This window comes from Alexandromys fortis, unplaced genomic scaffold (genome assembly GCF_014885135.2).
Source record: "Alexandromys fortis isolate MF-2015 unplaced genomic scaffold, M_Fortis_MF-2015_v1.1 scaffold_8_9099976_23576923, whole genome shotgun sequence".
Classification (NCBI taxonomy): Eukaryota; Metazoa; Chordata; class Mammalia; order Rodentia; family Cricetidae; genus Alexandromys; species Alexandromys fortis.
In genome coordinates, this window is record NW_026067899.1 from 12,123,952 (window position 1) to 12,141,470 (window position 17,519).

Here is a 17,519-nt window from a genome sequence, read left to right on the forward strand (position 1 = left end):
TGTACCAGTGATGTTGGAAAAACAGGAGCCTTTCTTTTGTGGAAATACATTTCAAAAATACAGACTTTTTTGTAATTCTCTGAGAAGTTCATGCATATATTTTGAGTATCTTCACCACTTTGCTCCTCCCCTGCAATTCTCCCCCAGGTCTGGGGGAAATTTTTGTTTTGTTTTGTTTTGTTTTCAAGTTTGAACATTGCTCCTCTTTGGTTCGTCCTCTATATGTAGATCAGAAAAGCCATGGAGACTTCAAAGGCGGCTAAAGAGCAAATGTTGGTCAAACAACACAAGCAGGTGTGGTGGCAGGAACAGGAACGGCTGCAGGGAACCAGGTGAGCCTGCCTCCCCCCACCCCAGGTCAGTGGGGATGTGTGGGAACTCCTGGGCGTCCCCATGACTGATTTACATCTGTAATGGTCCATGTTAGCTAAACCACACAATCAAAATTTCGAGTTGTTGGAATTAGAGCCACGTTTTCTTAGCTTATTCTGGAAGGCAGGGAATGTGTTGATAGGCCAGTGCTCTCTGATGGGGTAAAGGACATTCACCTGTACTGGACACTCACTCCCTCTTCTGCACTCCCCATCTCAGGCTTGGCTGTGTGTAGACACACATCACATGCTCACGTTTGGTTACACACTCTTCCCTCTAAAGCAGAGGCGCCTCGGGGGCAAACGTCACAGCCATCCTTTCGTGGTGGGCACACAGAAGAGGATTAATAAATGCTCTCAATACAAAGGAGCTGAAGAGTTCACAATACAAATGGAGGCAGCTGTTACTATTTGTAGCAGCCAAAGATGAATTAAGACAAAATAATAATTTGATATTTGACCTTAATTATAAGCTCTGCAAATTTTTTCCAAAAGCAATGACCAAAAGATATCTTCCATTTCAGGCTTACCCATTTGCTCTGACATTGTAGTATTTATAAACCATGCTTTAAAAAACATCATTACACATACTCATTCTTAGGAAGATTTAACTGTGATCTTAGTCTATGTCAGGTTTCTGAGTTTCATTTTCTTTTCTTTCTTTGGGCTTGTGTACTTTCATGACAATGTGAACTTTGTACTCTGTGCAGTGATCCCTATACAAGAGGTGCAAGGGTCACAACTGACAAGGGGTTTAGATTATGATTCAACGTAACCCAGGAAAATAAAATGCTATGAACTGCACAATTTACTTCAGCTATAAAAACCAAATCAGATACACCAAAACCCTTCAAACGTCACCTCTAATAGAGAAAAAAATATTTAAGGCCACTACAAAACCATTTTGAAAACTTGCATCATTGAAATACAATAAAGAGAGCCATGCGTTAACTTGAATCGTGGTGGTCACCTATGTAAGCACACACAATGGAGGGACTGGGAAGGGTTTCCTTTTCTTCCCATTTGGTAAAATCTTGGCCATTCTGGATCCTGCCTAATGTGTGGACCGAGTTGATCCTGAGCCAGATAGACGGATCATGTGCATTGCATCATGGAAACTCGTTCTGTTGGCTGAGCTAGAAGGACAGATGTTGGGGGCAAGGAGCTCTCTCCAGTGAGGATGACCCCATTGTCTGCAAACTTAGAAGGACTAAACCCTGAACACAAATAAGAATGCTAATGTAATTTTCCGTGTTCTTCTAGAATGTAAGGTAATTCTCATACGCATTCCATGAGATGAAAAACAAAAAGCAATAGGAAATGTCTCTAATGGTAGGGACATGTCTAGATGTATGGGCAGTGTAAGGACCTTGAACAAAATAGGAGTTTAAATGCTGCACTTGTCTACCCTCAGAATATCTGCCTGACATGATGGATGGCACCTGTAATCTCAGCACTCAGGATGCCGAGGCAGGAGGATTGCCACAACTTCAAGGCCAGTCTTGGCTAAATAGCAAGTTCCAGGCTAATCTGGGCTGTGAAGTGAGAGCCTGTCTCAAAATTTTTTTAAAATAAACACACACACACACACACACACACACACACACACACATCTGTACTTTCTTAATAAGGAAAAGATTCTTATGTTTTACCCAAAGACCCTATTTGAAGACCTTAGACCTGCAGAAGATAAGGGGTACAATGGTAGTTAACCTTTCCTTGATAATTGCGTAGGTACCAGACAAGAAGTTAATAGTTGCTGTGCTTAACCTCCGTCTGGAAAACAGCCATACCAAGTAGGTCTCATTGCTCCCCTGCTGCCGCTGCTCAACCTTCTGACGGGGTTTAGAGGGCTAATGTGTCTATACAAGGTAAACAAAGTAGCATGTGGGAAGAGGGGTTTAAAACGTTGGGGTTTGCTTCCCGTGTTCCATCATCTTAGAGCTGCCAGGCTTCTCTTTTCCCCAGAAGGTTCCATTTGCATCAAATGAGAGTTCTCCAGCCTTGCTAGGAAAACCAAGGGAAGCTGGCTGGGTAAAGAGCTTGGGAGGGAGGCACAAGGACCCGAGTTCCATCTCTAGTACCCACATGATAAAAAGCCTGGCATGACGGCCCACATGTGTTCCAATGAGGTGGGGGACAGGGGCTCTGTAGAGCCAGCTGGCCAGCAAGTTCAACTGAGCTGACCAGCTCTGGGTTGAATGAGAAACCCTATCAAAAAGTAAGGTGGAGGTTGGAGAGTTGGCTCGTCTGTTCAGAGCACTGTTGCTCTTGTTGGGGACCCAGGTGAGAATCCCAGCACCCACAGAGAATCTGACAACTGTCTAACTCCAGGCCCGGGAGATCTGAAGCCCTCTTCTTATCTTCAATGGCACCAGACATGTATGTGGTGCACATCATACATGTGAACAAGGTGCATGTACATATGTGTAAGCAGAACAAACACATAAAATAATAAAATACATCTTTAAAAATGAAAAACTGTAGAGTGGAGAGTGATTGAAGATGCCAAATGTCAACCTCTGACCTTTGACTTCTACTGTGCACATGTACGCACACACAGAGGCATAAGTTAGGACCTTAAAAATCTGCTTGGAGGACTAGATAAAACTTCCAAATATCAAATTTGTGTAATATTTAAAGTTGTAAATTTCTATTTGAAATTTAGCAGGCTTACTCCAGTCCTCTTTCCTGCGGACTGTGTTACACGTTCCCAGAAGCACACGTTGCTGTTTCCTCTGTGACACTGAGCTTTGGCACGACCATTTGTGGACACTGTATTACTGTCTTCAAAGCCACCGTCTGTAGAGGTCAGCCTGATGAAGGTGCATCCGAGTCTCATACAGACCTCATTCTTGCCTGAGAGTTCAAAGTTCTGGGTGGAGACTTGGCTCCCTCAGATCACCAAAGTGGCAGTACAGGGGCTCCCGTTGCTTTCTCAGTCCCACCACCCAATAGAAGACGTGGTTGTGTGAGCACTTCCTTTGTGCATAAACAGCTCTGCTCTAAAGGGAATTCTGGTTTGTCTTCATGATAATGCACCCGCCCTACCCCACCTCCAACCTCAAAAGAAAAATGGTGGTGGCGCACACCTTTAATCCCAGCACGCAGGAGTCAGAGGGAGATGGATCTCTGAGTTTGAGGCCAGCATGGTCTAGAGCGTGAGTTCCAGGACAGCCATAGTTACACAGAGAAACCCTGTCTTTGATGAGAGAGAGAGAGAGAGAGAGACAGAGAGAGAGACAGAGACAGAGACAGAGAGAGACAGAGACAGAGACAGAGAGAGACAGAGACAGAGAGAGACAGAGACAGAGAGAGACAGAGAGAGACAGAGACAGAGAGAGAGAGAGAGACAGAGAGAGAGAGAGAGAGAATTTTCATCCTATGATTTTAATTCTCATCCTGTGATGGGAGATGAAGTCTACTGTGTAAAAAGCTTTCACTTCTGACAACAACCAGAAGCTATGTTAATCTGTAACCATCCTGGCACTAAGAAATTCAGTAGATAGATTAAATATTTTCTCCATTTACACATATAATAAAAATCATGTTTGAAGCCAGGTGGTGGTGGTGCCTTTAATTTCAGTACTTGAGGCAGAGGCAGAGGCAGTTGGATCTTTGAATTCAAGGCCAGCCTGGCCTACAGAGTGGATTCCAGGCCAACCAAGATACTAAGTGAGACCCTGTTACAATAATAAAAATAAAGAAAGAGGAAAGAGAGCAAATACAGCCACCTTGAATATAAGGGTTGCAGGTATGCAAAGGCTGGAGAATGGCTCCATTGGCAGAGTGCCTGGCTAACACGCACAAGCAGCTGAGTTTGACCCCCAGAAACCAGGTTTAAAGAGAAGTTGTGACCCCAGCATGGCAGAGGTGAGGGTGGACAGATCCCGGTCACTGGCCAGCCGGTCTAAGTCACTGAGTGACCTCCAAGCTAGTGAGAGGCAGTCTCCAAATAGTAGACAATGACTAAGATACCAAGGTTGACCTCTGACCTCTTTGCGCACACACACTCTTAACATGTGAACATAAGTACACCTCTCCACCATTTCTGGGGAAAACTGCCTGCTAGGAAACAGAAGTATCATTTATAGTAGCCTCTCACCTTTATTCACAGATATGAATTAGCTTAACAATGATGGTCTAGCCTGAATTCTAATTGGTCTTAGTAATTAAAACCTGGAGTCAAGAATTAAGGTAAATGCTGAAAGAGCAGAGAAGTAAAGGAGCCAGTCAATAGAGAGACTTCTTACCTCTACCGAATCCCCAAACCAAGGATCCTGTCTTGATGAATTCTCAGGCTAATAAAGCCTGAGATCCTGTCTCTATCTGCCTTATATTCCTGTTTCCAACTCTGTAGTGCTGGGATTAAAGGTGTGTGCCGCCCCTGTCTGGCTTCTCTGGTTAACTAGTGGCTAAGTTCTGCATGATGATCTCCAGGCCAGCTTTATTTGTTAGATCACAAACAAAGCACCACCACATGATGGCACATATACACATGCATACTATCCAATATTACAACATGAATTAACCATTTGGAAATAGTGTAAAATATCAGTGATAAGCAAAAAAACCTCACAGAACTATAACATGAATTGTTAAATATGCTGTTATTCCAATCATATAAAATACAGGTAAAGAATAGAAGCCTGTTTGTGAAAATAAAAATAATAAACATATTGAAGTATTAAAATTGTTACTATTTTCTCATGCCATTTTAATATTAAAGTGTCCATTAACAACAGATCTGACTTAGTTACGTAAATAAGGGGTACAGAAATGTGTTGAATGCCCACCTGGAGGTGCATACAGTTTTACTCTAGAAATGACTATCTTTAAACAAGTAGTAAAAGATTATCAAGATTTATTGATCATTACTGGATAAAAACAAAATATTCTCTTGTTCTTATTTGCCTGCCTCAGACTCCCATCAGCTCTGACCTTTAGGGAGCCTCCTCGCAGGTCCAGGCTGGCCACTCTCCCTCTCTCCAGCCGCTGTTGCTAATTCTCACCCCTCCATCTGTAACCGCTCCCTTGGGAGTCTCTCTGTGCTGAATCCTGAGCAGGTGGGGTGGCTTCCCGGTGTCCTCAGATGCTTAGTGTAACATGCTGCCAAGACCTGCAGGGGCCACTGCCGGTGCTCACCCTGTTGTTTCTGCCCATGTTAGGAACATGGCTTGAGCGTATGAGAAGATGACCAGAACCCAATTCGGTGGACTTTTCGTACCCTGCTTGCATTTAAGCCTATATGTGTGATTAGGACTGTAAAGAAATTGATTGAGATCATGTCTGTTTCAGATGTAAATTGGAGTCGGAAATAAAATCTTGTCTCAATGAAGAGAGCATTGGCAACGAATGCTTTTGTGAGCTTATGAATTTTGGTGAGTTTTTTTTTCTTTGAACCTACTTATAAAGGGGAATCTTGTTTGGAACTATGGGAGTTGGTCACCCAACTTAATGTTCTTTTAGTAGTAACACCTGTTTGATTTTCTAAACAAATATGAAAAGTCAATAAACTAACAATCTGTTCTTTAAGATAGTAATGCATCTCCTTGATTCAATTTCTCTTCACACAGAGAAAGAGCTGGCAGAACAATGGTGCACATATCTTAAAGCTGTGATCCACCCTATTCATCAGCTGAGAACACACCTGAAGAGACAGTGCCAAACTTCCCAGTATGCACCCTCCCATACTGGGTCTAATTCAGCAATGGTTCTGGAAGAGGTCAGTATGTTGCCTTTTCAAAACACAATGTAATATTTCATTTTTTTGTCCCAAATAGAACAGTTGAAGCAGACACCTGCCTTGTGTGTTCAAGTAGAGGGCTCCTTAACTTCTTAAACATGTGCTTGGATATGGCCAGGTACCCACATTTTAACTCATCCTCCTGCCTTCATCCTTGCCCCTCCTCCCAGGGTACTTTGAGGCTCTGCCCAGGTACAGAGAGATCAACTTGTCTGACTACTGAAATTTCCTATGGACTCTTCACAATCCTTACACCCATATACAACCTCATTCACTGAATCTCCTTCCTTCTTCAATAACATCTCTTGCCCCACACTGTCCCATTCCACATGAGCTCGGTAGCACAGAGGCTGCCTTTGTTCTGTGCCCTTCATATAGCAAGCCTACTCCTGTCTCAGAGCCCATAGGTGAGCTGTTTCCTCTGTCAAGCTGTGGCACCTTCTGCCCTTTAGTTCTCCACGGTCCCTAACCAGCCATACCTGGATTCTCACTGCTTTCCTCCTCTGCCGGCCTTTTGTGTGCCTTTAAGTGCGTTGTGACGGAAGTAGGGTCTGAACTTTGATCTCTCTACTTGTCAGCTCCGCTATAATGTTATACTGCTTTTACAGGTAATCAAAAGCTTTAACTACACCTAGACTAGTAGCTCTGCCTAGTACTGTAGACTAGTAGCAAGGAAGCTGGAGAGTGAAGGTGTGGTTGAAGCCTTACCATCAGTGAACTCAAATGTAGAACAGGGTGACTGTCAGTACTAGGTGGTGGAGCCCAGTTTTAGCGATGGGTGTGGAATCCTCACCGAGCCTTGCTTGTTTGAAGAGCCTTGGCTGCCTGGCAGCTCTTTTCTTCACCGATCTTCAAAAGGGTTTTCCCTCCCTCATTTTCACCCCCTCCTGACTTCTGAGACTGTGTCTTTCTATGGAACTAACCTTGAGTGCATTGCAGTAATTCAAACACTTCCTCCTGTCCACACGCCACAATCCTCTAGGTTGACTTTGTCAGGAAACAATCCAAGGCTGCCTTTGAAAACCTCAACCAGGAGCAACAGAAACTAGAAAAAGACCTTTCGGCCTGGAGCGTGAAGGTAAGTGCAACACAATGCGTGATTAACTCTTTCAACCCATCTTTTATTTGTTAAATACAATAATAATCCCTTGCAGTTACTAGATTACTCTTCGGAAGAAAAGGCTAGCCTGCTCAGCGAACATCCTATGGAGCTAGAAACTTTGGAGTGCCCGTACCCTGATCTGAAATCGTCAGTCCTTAATGAGTTCTGGAACTTGACAGAGAAATATCAAAAGAAACTTGAAGACTTTGATCTGCAATTAGAAGACATACGCAGGTGATCAAACATGACTCCTTGACTGAATTTGAATCTGTGTTCAGGGTCACTATGCTTCTGATTTACCGTCTTCTAGTTATATGTGATTGCAATATAACCAATATAATTTTGACCTAGTTTGTTGAAAAAAAAAACCCTGGGTGTTGCAAGGTTAGTTTAGTTTGTTCCCGGATGCTTAGGCTAGCTTAGCCCTGAAATAATCACACAGAAACTGTATTAATTAAAGTCACTGCTTGGCCCATTCGCTCTAGCTTCTTATTGGTTAGCTCAATGCTTTTACTATAAATGATATTGTGTGTTTTATTTGATGAATATCTATTAAAAAAATCTTTAAGCGACAGTGCTCTCTGTTGAGTTCCTTGGAAAGGGTTCATGAAGGAGCTTCTAGACTAGTCTAGAAGGTGGCCCTTGCCTCTTAGAAAACTGGCAGTATCAGGGAAGAAATGAGCACCCTATTCCTAATCAAATAGGACTGCCCTGAAGCTGCTAATTGCAGAAAAGAGGAATAGTGAAGTCAGATGAGTTTTCAGAGAGGTTTATTGGAGGATTATAGAGAACTGGGATCTCTAGAGGTGGGTTGCAGCAGCTGTCCGCTGCTCTGCACACAAAGACACATGAATATGTGCTAATAAGTATGGCAGATGACATTACTAACTGAACTTCCGATTTATCAGGATCATGTTATTTTAACATGACTGCTTTCCTATTTGCTTCTAGTTGTTGGGTCTTGGGAGAATGCTCATGGTCTGTGTTTGTGCACATCTGTGGGGGTGTACTCATACTTTATTATTTATGGTTCAATTTAGTTTTTGATTTTTTTTAGTCAGAGTTTCATTGTGTAGCTCTGGCTATCCTGGAACTCACAGAGATCTGCCTGCCTTTGTTTCCTGAGTACTGGAATGAAAAGCCTGTGCTCCCATACCAGGGTGAGCATGCGCAGACTTCGCAAGGACTATTCGTTCATATCATCACCTTCAGCCAGTTGACCTGGATTTCTTGTTGTTTGCAACTAAAACCTTTCCTAATTTGATACAATTACCCAAATTATATGTTTTATATTAGGGCCACAATTCTTCCCAACCCTCCTTAATTCTTTGCTTTCAAAATTTTATTTAATTTTTATTTGGTAATTCATCTCTATATAGATGCTTGTTGTAAATTATTCAGTCACAAAATGAATCTCCTTCATCACAATATTTCTGTATCTCAAGAACACGTCGCACATATATACTTATATATGCACACTCTTTTAATAGTTATTTGTTTCAGCAATGAAAAACAGAAAAAAACTTAAAAGGACTGGCTAATTTTGTAGAAAAACTAGTTTTGTAGGAAAACGTACATTTACAAAATGGAACAATATCCAGGCATTATAGTAACTGTAGAGACGAGGAAAGCAATACGTAGTTCACCTTGAGCAAGGCAGGGAGGGGCTTCAACACAGTCACTTAGGTTTGCCGTTGCATTTCTGAAGCAATGCACAGACCTCGAGAGCATTCGTTGGTTCTGGAGAGGGAGACTGCAGGTGAGAGTGATTACAGGTAAACACTTGGCTAAAACAAGTAATTTTTTAAGACGAAAGGTTAAAAATAGGCAACAAATAGAAAAAATATTGGCAACATGTGAGATGAAAGATTAAAATACCTACTATATAAAGAAACTTTGCTGGTTATTATTCAATTAATTTGCAAAGTAGAACAAAGTAGTGCGAAGAGATGAGGGAAATCATTCCCTTTTCCTGCAAATGCCTATTTAGTGTCTACAAGCATAAGTCAGACAAAACTCTCAATACTTGTCGTCTTAGTGTTCCGTTGCTGTGACCACAACAACTCTTATGAAGGGAAACATTTAACTGGGGCCAGGTACCGTTTCAGAGGTTTTAATCTATTACGGTCAAGGGCAAGAAGCATGGCAGCACGCAGGCAGACAAGGTTGCTGGGGTGGTAGCTGACGTGGAGAAACTAATTAGTCTCTGCAGGCAGCAGGGAGAGAGCAAGCCCAAAGTTCCCCTTTCAGTGATACACTTCCTCCCCCGATGCCACACCCACTCCAAAGCCACACCACCTAATCCCTGACAAGTGGCAATGCTCCCCAATGACCAAGCATTTAGATTCAAATATATGAGCCTATAGGGGCCATTACCATTCAGACCACCCACTTGTGATCAAGTCAGCAGCATGGATGTGTGGACAAGGTTGAGGAGGCAGTCATGTCCCACAGTATTAGAAGCTGTGAGGGCTACAGAGTCATAGGTTAGAGTCAGAATGTGCTGGGATTTAGAAGGCAGACTGAAATTCTGGAATAAGAAAAACCTGGTGTTGTGTCTTGGTTGGATGGTGACGTTGGTGTGAAATCATGGAGTTGAAAGAGCTGGTCATGCAGCCATTGGCCTAAGAATATGGTAACCTATGTTCAATGAGTATGTCCTACCAGGGTTCAGTGTCCAGGACAGATCAGCAGAATTGTTGGATGAGGTTCAAGAGGTAAGAGTGAATGGGAAACTATTATTGGGTTAAGTGTGTATGTGTGTGTGTGTTTATGTGTGTGTGTGTATATGTGTGTTGCTGGGAGTTGAACCCAAGGCCTCATATGCATGCTCATCCAGTAATATAGCACTGAGCTCTATCCTCACTCAAGAAGGATATATTTAGAAATGTTTTGCAACCTCATCCTTTTATTGTGAATGACCTTGAAGCTCCTAGAGCAGTGAGTGGTTCTCAATCTCCCTAATGCTGCAACCCTTTAATAGAGGTTCCTTATGTTGTGGTGACCGCCCCCCCAGCCATAAAATATTTTGTTGTTACTTCATAACTGCAATTTTTCTACTGTTATGGAAATAATATAAATATCTGATATGCAGGATATATAATGTGTGACTCCATGAAAGGGTCATTCAACCTACAAAGGGATTGCAACCAGCAAGCTGAGAACCACTGTCTTAGATGCTGTGAAGCAGAAGAGAGCAGTGAGAAGACCTGGTTCTTGTTGCAGTAGGATCACTTTGGGCAATTGCTGTACTTAACGAGCCCAGGAAATGCAGCTGGAGCAGCCGAAGTTCCTTGCTGCACATGGCTTCTTTGCATTGGGCAGCTAAGAAAATGGGGATGGGCAGACTGTAAGTGGGTGGTTTTGTCTGGGAGGGGTGGGCCTGAACATACTGAGTTTGGGGTATCCGTATTGATATTTTGGGCTTTGTGAGTTCAGAGTCCAGGAAGAAGATCTGGGCTGGAGTTTTATACATTGTAAATCAGCAACTTGAGGTTGGATATGATCACCAAAGCAACAAAAAGAAGCTCTCCCTTCTGATATATGTGAGCAGGACAGTGTCAGAGAAAACAGAAGAGGGAGAAGTAACAAAAGACAAATATATAGATGGACGGGGGGAAGGATGGAGGAATGGATGGATAGATAGATGGATGGAGACAGAGAGCGCGGGAAGGCAGATGAAGAGAAAGCAGCCTGTACTATCTGCGGGGAGGTGATGACCCACTGAATAAATGCTGCATGCGTCAATCAACAACTGATAGCTGTTTGGCTCTAAAAGAATTGTTGGTACCATTTACATTGAAGAAGGGGAAGTAACTGGCTGGTTGGAGTGAGTTTGAGTGAGTGGGAGGGGATGGATAGAAAAGAATGAATATGAACAACTTGAAATTTTTTTTCTGCCACGGAGAACAGGGTCTGCCTTTGCTGTGCTCTCCACTCGCTTATGTTTTAATTTCATTTAAAATGGGAGCGATAGCAATGAACCATGCGTGTGATGCTCACGGGGACGATCTAGTAAGGGATAAAGTTTAGGGGAGGCAGAAGGTAGGAGAGAGGGAGACAGACACACACAGAGGAGAGGGGAGACACAGAGGAGAGAGTGAGAAAAGAGAGAGAAGCAGCTCAGCACAGGGGATTCATGTACCACAGTAACATAGTGTGGGGCAGGAATGGCAGCGCATGTGGTTAGATGCCAGGTGCTGAGATGTCACAGTGATCATTCTAAACACAAATGAGTCAGAAACTCATGAGCCTATCTACTTATCTAAGAAATGGAAAACAAACTCAAATATTTACCTTGTAAGAATGGTCAGGCATAGCACAGTTTTACCCAGGGTTAAAAATAGGATAAGGAAAATGGCTATTTATATATGATTGGCGTATAACGTTTTTCAAAGCCACAACAGCACCAGAAATCTTTATATGGGTCAGGAACATGGTTCAGGCAGCAAAGTGACCTCCACACAAGCATGAGGACCTGAGTTCAGATCCCAGAACCGCATAAGAAGGCAAATGTGGCGTCACATCTGAAATCCTAGCACTGAGGAGATAGAGACTGGAGGAGCCAGAGCCCCCTGGCCGGCTAGTCTACAACAACTGGTGGGCCCCATGTTCAGTAAGAGACCTGTCTCATAGTATAAGGCAAAGAGTAGTAGACATCCAACATCAACTCCGGCCTCCATGTGTATACACTCACTCTCACACACACACACACACACACACACACACACACACACACACACGCATGCACACACACTCACACAAATGCACACACACTCAATATAAAGAGAATATTTGTCTCAAATATTGAAAGACAAAATCATTAAAGTGAAATAAATATTTGACTTCAAGTATGTTCAATATTAATTTTTCTCTTCCTACTGGTAGCACAATCTTTAAGACTACCCTAAGTTGGTTAGTGTTTTTTCAACTTGACACAAACTAACGTCATCTGGGGAAAGGAACCTTAAATTGAGGGATTTCTACCATCGAGTTGGCCTATGGGCATGTCTTTGAGACATTTTCTTGATTCATGATGGATGTGTGGGTGGGGGGCCACTGTGGGTAGTGCTCCCCTCAGCAGGAGATTCTGTGTGATCTGAGAAAGCAGGCTGAGCAAGCTCTAGAGAGCAGCCGGTCAGCAGCACTCCTCCATGGCCCCCGCATCTGCTCCTGCCTCCAGGTTCTTTGTCTTCCCTTTATGATAGACTATAAATTTGAAATAAATGTTTTCTTCCCCAAGTTGCTTTTGGCATAGTGTTTCCCACGGCAATAGAAAGCAAACCAAGACACTACCTAAACAGCTAACCATTTAGGCAGCAGTAACATCTGGCCTGCAGAGTCCATACAGCACAGTACCACGCTGGTTCTAATCCATAGGGATTTTTAATGACACAAATAGCTGTAATATGTGTTATGTAAGAAAAAGCAGGTCACAAAGTAGGTTATATAACATAAATTCTCTGGGTATTTCTTAAAGTATGACATTTACATCTATACAACCACAGGAAAAAGACCAGAAGCCCAGTCATTCAAACAAACAATAACTACAGTCACCCCGGGTAGTGAAATTATAAACATTTTGACATAATTGGTTCTTACTTTTAAAAGACAAATTACGGGCTTAAAATTTTTTTTTTTAAATGTGGTCTTTTTTTAATTTTATTTATTTATTATGTATACAGAGCATTCCTTCCATGTATGCCTGCAGGCCAGAAGAGGGCACCAGACCCCATTACAGATGGTTGTGAGCCACCATATGGTTGCTGGGAATTGAACTCAGGACCTTTGGAAGAGCAGGCAATGCTCTTAACCTCTGAGCCATCTCGCCAGCCCCACGGGCTTAAAATTTTAAGTTTAAGGTTCACTACATAGTTGATATTTAACGAGTACCTATTGCATGATATGACAAGCACCCATGACATGCATTCTGGGTTTATCTCATTTTAACAGCTGTGTTCTGTCAGGTGACGAGCCCGTTTGCAAGCCAGGCACTCAGGAGGCAGAAGCAGGACTGAGTGTGTGGGACTTGCCTGGACTACACAGCCAGGCCCCATCTCGAAGCCCTGGAGGAATCAAAGGAACAAACAAGAGAGCTGTTTTACACATTAAGTAACTGCAATTCAGAGGAAGGGTGGCCGTTTCCCTAGTCTCGAGCCCTTCGTAATTCAGTGGATGAGGTCCTTTCTGCCCATCTAAATAAGAAAGCTATTCACACATGCCAGGAAGCTGGTCAACCAGCTTGTGTCCTAGATCAGTGCTGTTTAATGGGAATACGTGAGCCACATAGGTAATTAAAAATTTTTAACCAGTTGTATTAAAAAGTTAAAAAGGGTGAACCTTTCAAATATTGTAACTAATATTTCCAAAATATTATAATTACAATATGCAACAAATACTTTAGTATTATTATTAGCATTAGACACTTTTTTTCATAAAGTCTTTGAAACATGCTTATACTACAGAACATGTTAGCATGCTAACACGTGTCGAGCCTCACACGTGCCTGGTGGCTAGCATCTCGGATAGCACGGCTTTAAAGAATGGCCTCATTTACTGCAGCACACTGTAAAAGCAATCTGAGTACAACAGAGCCTCGCCCTTCGTTTGTCACGCGGGCAAAGCACTTTGGAGTCTGCTTAGGCTGTGTGTCATTAAGAACTGGAAGTCGAGTTTAATTGCTTGTTTTAGATTCTAAAGAGATTGTGGCTTTAATTTCCTCACGTTAAGATGAATTAATCATATGGAGGAGACATAATTGTGCGATGGTCCATTTAAGCTGTGTCAGATCCAAAGTCAATATGTAGACTACTATAGCAAGATAACAAGTAATTTATAATTTATTATTGATAGGTATATTAAATTTTATACTGTTGGCTCATAATTAATATTCTGACATCTGAATCCGAGTGCTGTTTAACAGCGGGGCCTCACAAACATGGCCAATGCTCTAGTATCGTGTTTTTCAACTTAATTATTTCCATTTATCGTTTTTGTTGGTTCCATTCAAGACAGTGCTTTAGCACTCCGAGAAAATTTAAGTTTGTGTATTTGTCTCTGAATTCAGAAATAATTACATTACAGAAAATTTTAATGGTGTGGGAGGACCTTTTGTCTATGCTTTTATTGGTTAATGAATAAACTGCTTTGAGACTATGGCAAAGACAGGTGGGAAAACCTAGGCTGTATGCTGGGAGAGAGAAGAGGGGACTTAGAGAAGCCATGGAGCCACTGGAGATGCTAGGAATTTTATCCAGTAAGCCACAGCCACATGGCAATATACAGATGAATAAAAATGGGTTAAATTAATATAAGAGTTAGCCAATAAGCCAGAGCTAATGGGCAAAGCAGTGATTTAAATAATACAGTTTCTGTGTGATTATTTCTGGTCTAAGCTAGCCAGGCTGTGGGGAACCAACAAGTGGCTTTTCTCCAACATTTTAAAGTAGAGACAAAAGTGAAGACAAAGGGCATTAACCTAAACCCCAGAGTGATCTTAGAGTAAAATTTTTGTGTATTGTTCATGAAAAGGAAAGGTAGGCACATAGCTAGTGCTTCCCTATTTAATCCCCCTCTTGCTGTTCTTTTGTTCGATGTTGTTAGACTTTCTCCTGCATTTTAAGTCATCTACTAGATATCCTTTTATGAGCAGTTTTTCCTCAGATGCATACTAGTATAATATGTGATTATATTATACAACTTCAGCCAATTTCCCATTTGTTACTCTACATTTCAATGTTTGTTTAGAAACTTTAGAAATGAATTGGTTTGTCACCGTGTTTTTAATAATTCTGTGATTATTCTGCTTAGATGGCTTCTGGAAGTAGACATTCTGAGTCAAAGGGTGTTAAAGAATATTGTTATACTTCCTTCCCCAAATCAGCCTATGTTAGGTTCTCCTTTTCTTCTTTTAGTTTTTGTTTATTTTTGTTCTTAAGTTTTTGAGACAGAGTCTCATGTAGTCCAGGCTGGCCTCAAGGGCCATATCCAGCACAAACTGTAGCAAATTTCACAATTTGGTTCATCTGTAAAAAGTCTCACTACTCAGTTCATTTTCTAGACTTAGTGATGAGGTCTTGGGTACTGTTATCCTGAGAGAATATCACCAGGGTCCTGCTCATGGGTTTTCTTTGTGTCCCTATGTTTACCAATATGGTCTACCTCTGTCACTGTCCTTACCTTTCCCCTTGTATCAATGCAAACCATATACTCTATTGCTCCTAATGATGAACTAGGAAAGGCCAGCATCAGAAGACAACATGGCCTAAGATGCTTGTGCGTGTGTCTGTTGCCTGATGAAGACAAGAGAGATGACATGGGCTCACTGATGAATAAGGCCACAAAGCTTCCACACACATGCAGAAGGCCTAGGTCCATGCAGGCTCCCTGGTTGTCAGTTCAGCAGGGTCTGTCTCTGACTCTTTTGCTGACTTTTGGGTCCTTTATTCCTCATACTTGATTGCCTAGTCCAGCCTTAAAGCAAGGAGGGGGAGGGTGCCTAGTCTTACTACATTTTGTTACTATCCATGGGAGGCCGGCTGTTTTCTGAATTGAAATGGGGTAGGGAGGAGTTGATGGGGAGCTCAGGGGAGGGGGGGGAGATTGGAGGAAAGGAGGGATGGGAAACTTTGATTAAGATGTAAACTAATTATTATAAATAAAAACATAACTATATAAAAAGCAAAACAAACAAAATTGCAGCTCGACCACCGGTGGGTATTTTGTCCTGAAAATGTGCTCTCAGAGCTGTGGGGAAGGGTCCAGTGCCTGAGCACGGTCAGCGTCAAGTTCCGCAAGTAGACCTGTGCTGGCTGCGTGCCAAGAGTGAAAGAAAGGGAGAAGCTCCGAGAAAGCCCTGTGATGCTTTGCTATCTCCAGGGGTTCAAGCAGTCCCATTGGTTAGCTGACCCAGGCAGCCAGCGTTGGCCATTGCACTCCCACTCCCCTCGGGCCTTCCCAGGGGAAATTCCTTTCCCTGTAGCTGACATTTGTGGCTGATGAGGGATGGGTAGGCACTGCAGACAATTTTCTTTTTGTCACATCGCTTTAGTAGCATTGTTACAAAAGAAAATTTTCATCCAAATTCTAGTTTATAGCTCAGTGTTATCTCACACCAGGAACCACGTTTGGCAGTTATTCAGCCTGCTTTGTGTTTGTCACAAGAATAAAATACATTTCAAATTACGTTGCCTATGGCAGAGTGCATCCAATCAAGACAAATCATGAATCTCATTTTAAAAGCTTAAACGTTAACATTTTTTATTTATATGCACACATGTGATATATGTGTGTGTGTGTGTTGTATGTGAATTCACTAGTGCATGTGATGTCTGTGGAGGCCTGAATACGGCCTCAGATCCCCCAGAGCTGGAGATATAGGCATTTGTGAACCACTTGAGAGGAACGCTGAAAATGGAGTCCCTCGGAGAGCTGCAAATGCCCTTAACCGTGGAGCTGTCTCTCTAGCCCCAGGGCCATCGAATAGGCCACAAAGTTCTCCTGGAGTCTACTTTGTTTAATTTTATTTATTTGCACGTTAGAAATTGTAAAATGTCAAAGCATCATTCGTTATGTGCCGGTGGCCATGTCAGAGGAGCAGCAGGTGGCAGTTGAAGTTCAGGTGACAGCCCACCGGGAGCAAAATCACTGGGGGGTGAATCTCGGCTAGACAAGGCCCGGAGACCAGACTCTAGAATGTTCTTTGCTTCTGCTGTGCGCCTTTATGTGTTTGCTGCTGCCATCTTTCTCTTGTATCTGACATGGTGTGAATGGGTACAGGGAGATTCCCCACTGCCTGTAATGCAGTGTGTTTATTTCATGGAAACATCCCCTTGTCCTGGGTATTTTTACCTGTGGATTATCATGAAGATGATTTCTTAAACTGTACTGTCTAATCGATAATAATGTTAGATTAAATAGAGTTTTAATGGTAAAAAATAAAACAAGGACGTATCACGCAGCTAGAACACGTGAGTTTCTATTGAGGAGCCATATACACTGTGGCTTAGGTTCATGATTAAGAAAAACAATTGAGTCCCAGTAGCCCAGCTATCTTAGATTCTATTCATCTTAATGCCGGGAGATGCGTTCACAGTTTTCAGAACACATCATACTTGAAACAAAGCTTCGAAAAATCACTTTAAGGTAGACTAAGGTGTTTTGTCAAATAGCTTTGAAGTGAAAACCCCAAGAAGACAATGTAAAGTCTTAGGAAGGCACATAGCTGTATGAGCAGCTCATGAAGGTCAGGGAGCAAGAACAAAGCCCAATCACCATTAGCAGGCGTGCCTTGCTAGGATTG

At 42.4% G+C, this 17,519-nt stretch overlaps 1 protein-coding gene across 3 annotated transcripts in view; it reads left to right on the plus strand.

Annotated features, from left to right (window-relative positions):
• Ccdc148 (coiled-coil domain containing 148) overlaps positions 1-17,519 on the plus strand; it is a 231,765-nt gene that overhangs the window by 84,368 nt on the left and 129,878 nt on the right. For all 3 annotated transcript variants that reach the window (XM_050124064.1, XM_050124070.1, XM_050124081.1), the window contains exons 3-7: positions 229-332; positions 5,670-5,752; positions 5,948-6,096; positions 7,100-7,195; positions 7,272-7,453. In XM_050124064.1, coding sequence (XP_049980021.1) covers positions 229-332; positions 5,670-5,752; positions 5,948-6,096; positions 7,100-7,195; positions 7,272-7,453 — 614 coding nt within the window. The remainder of the gene's footprint in view (positions 1-228; positions 333-5,669; positions 5,753-5,947; positions 6,097-7,099; positions 7,196-7,271; positions 7,454-17,519) is intronic.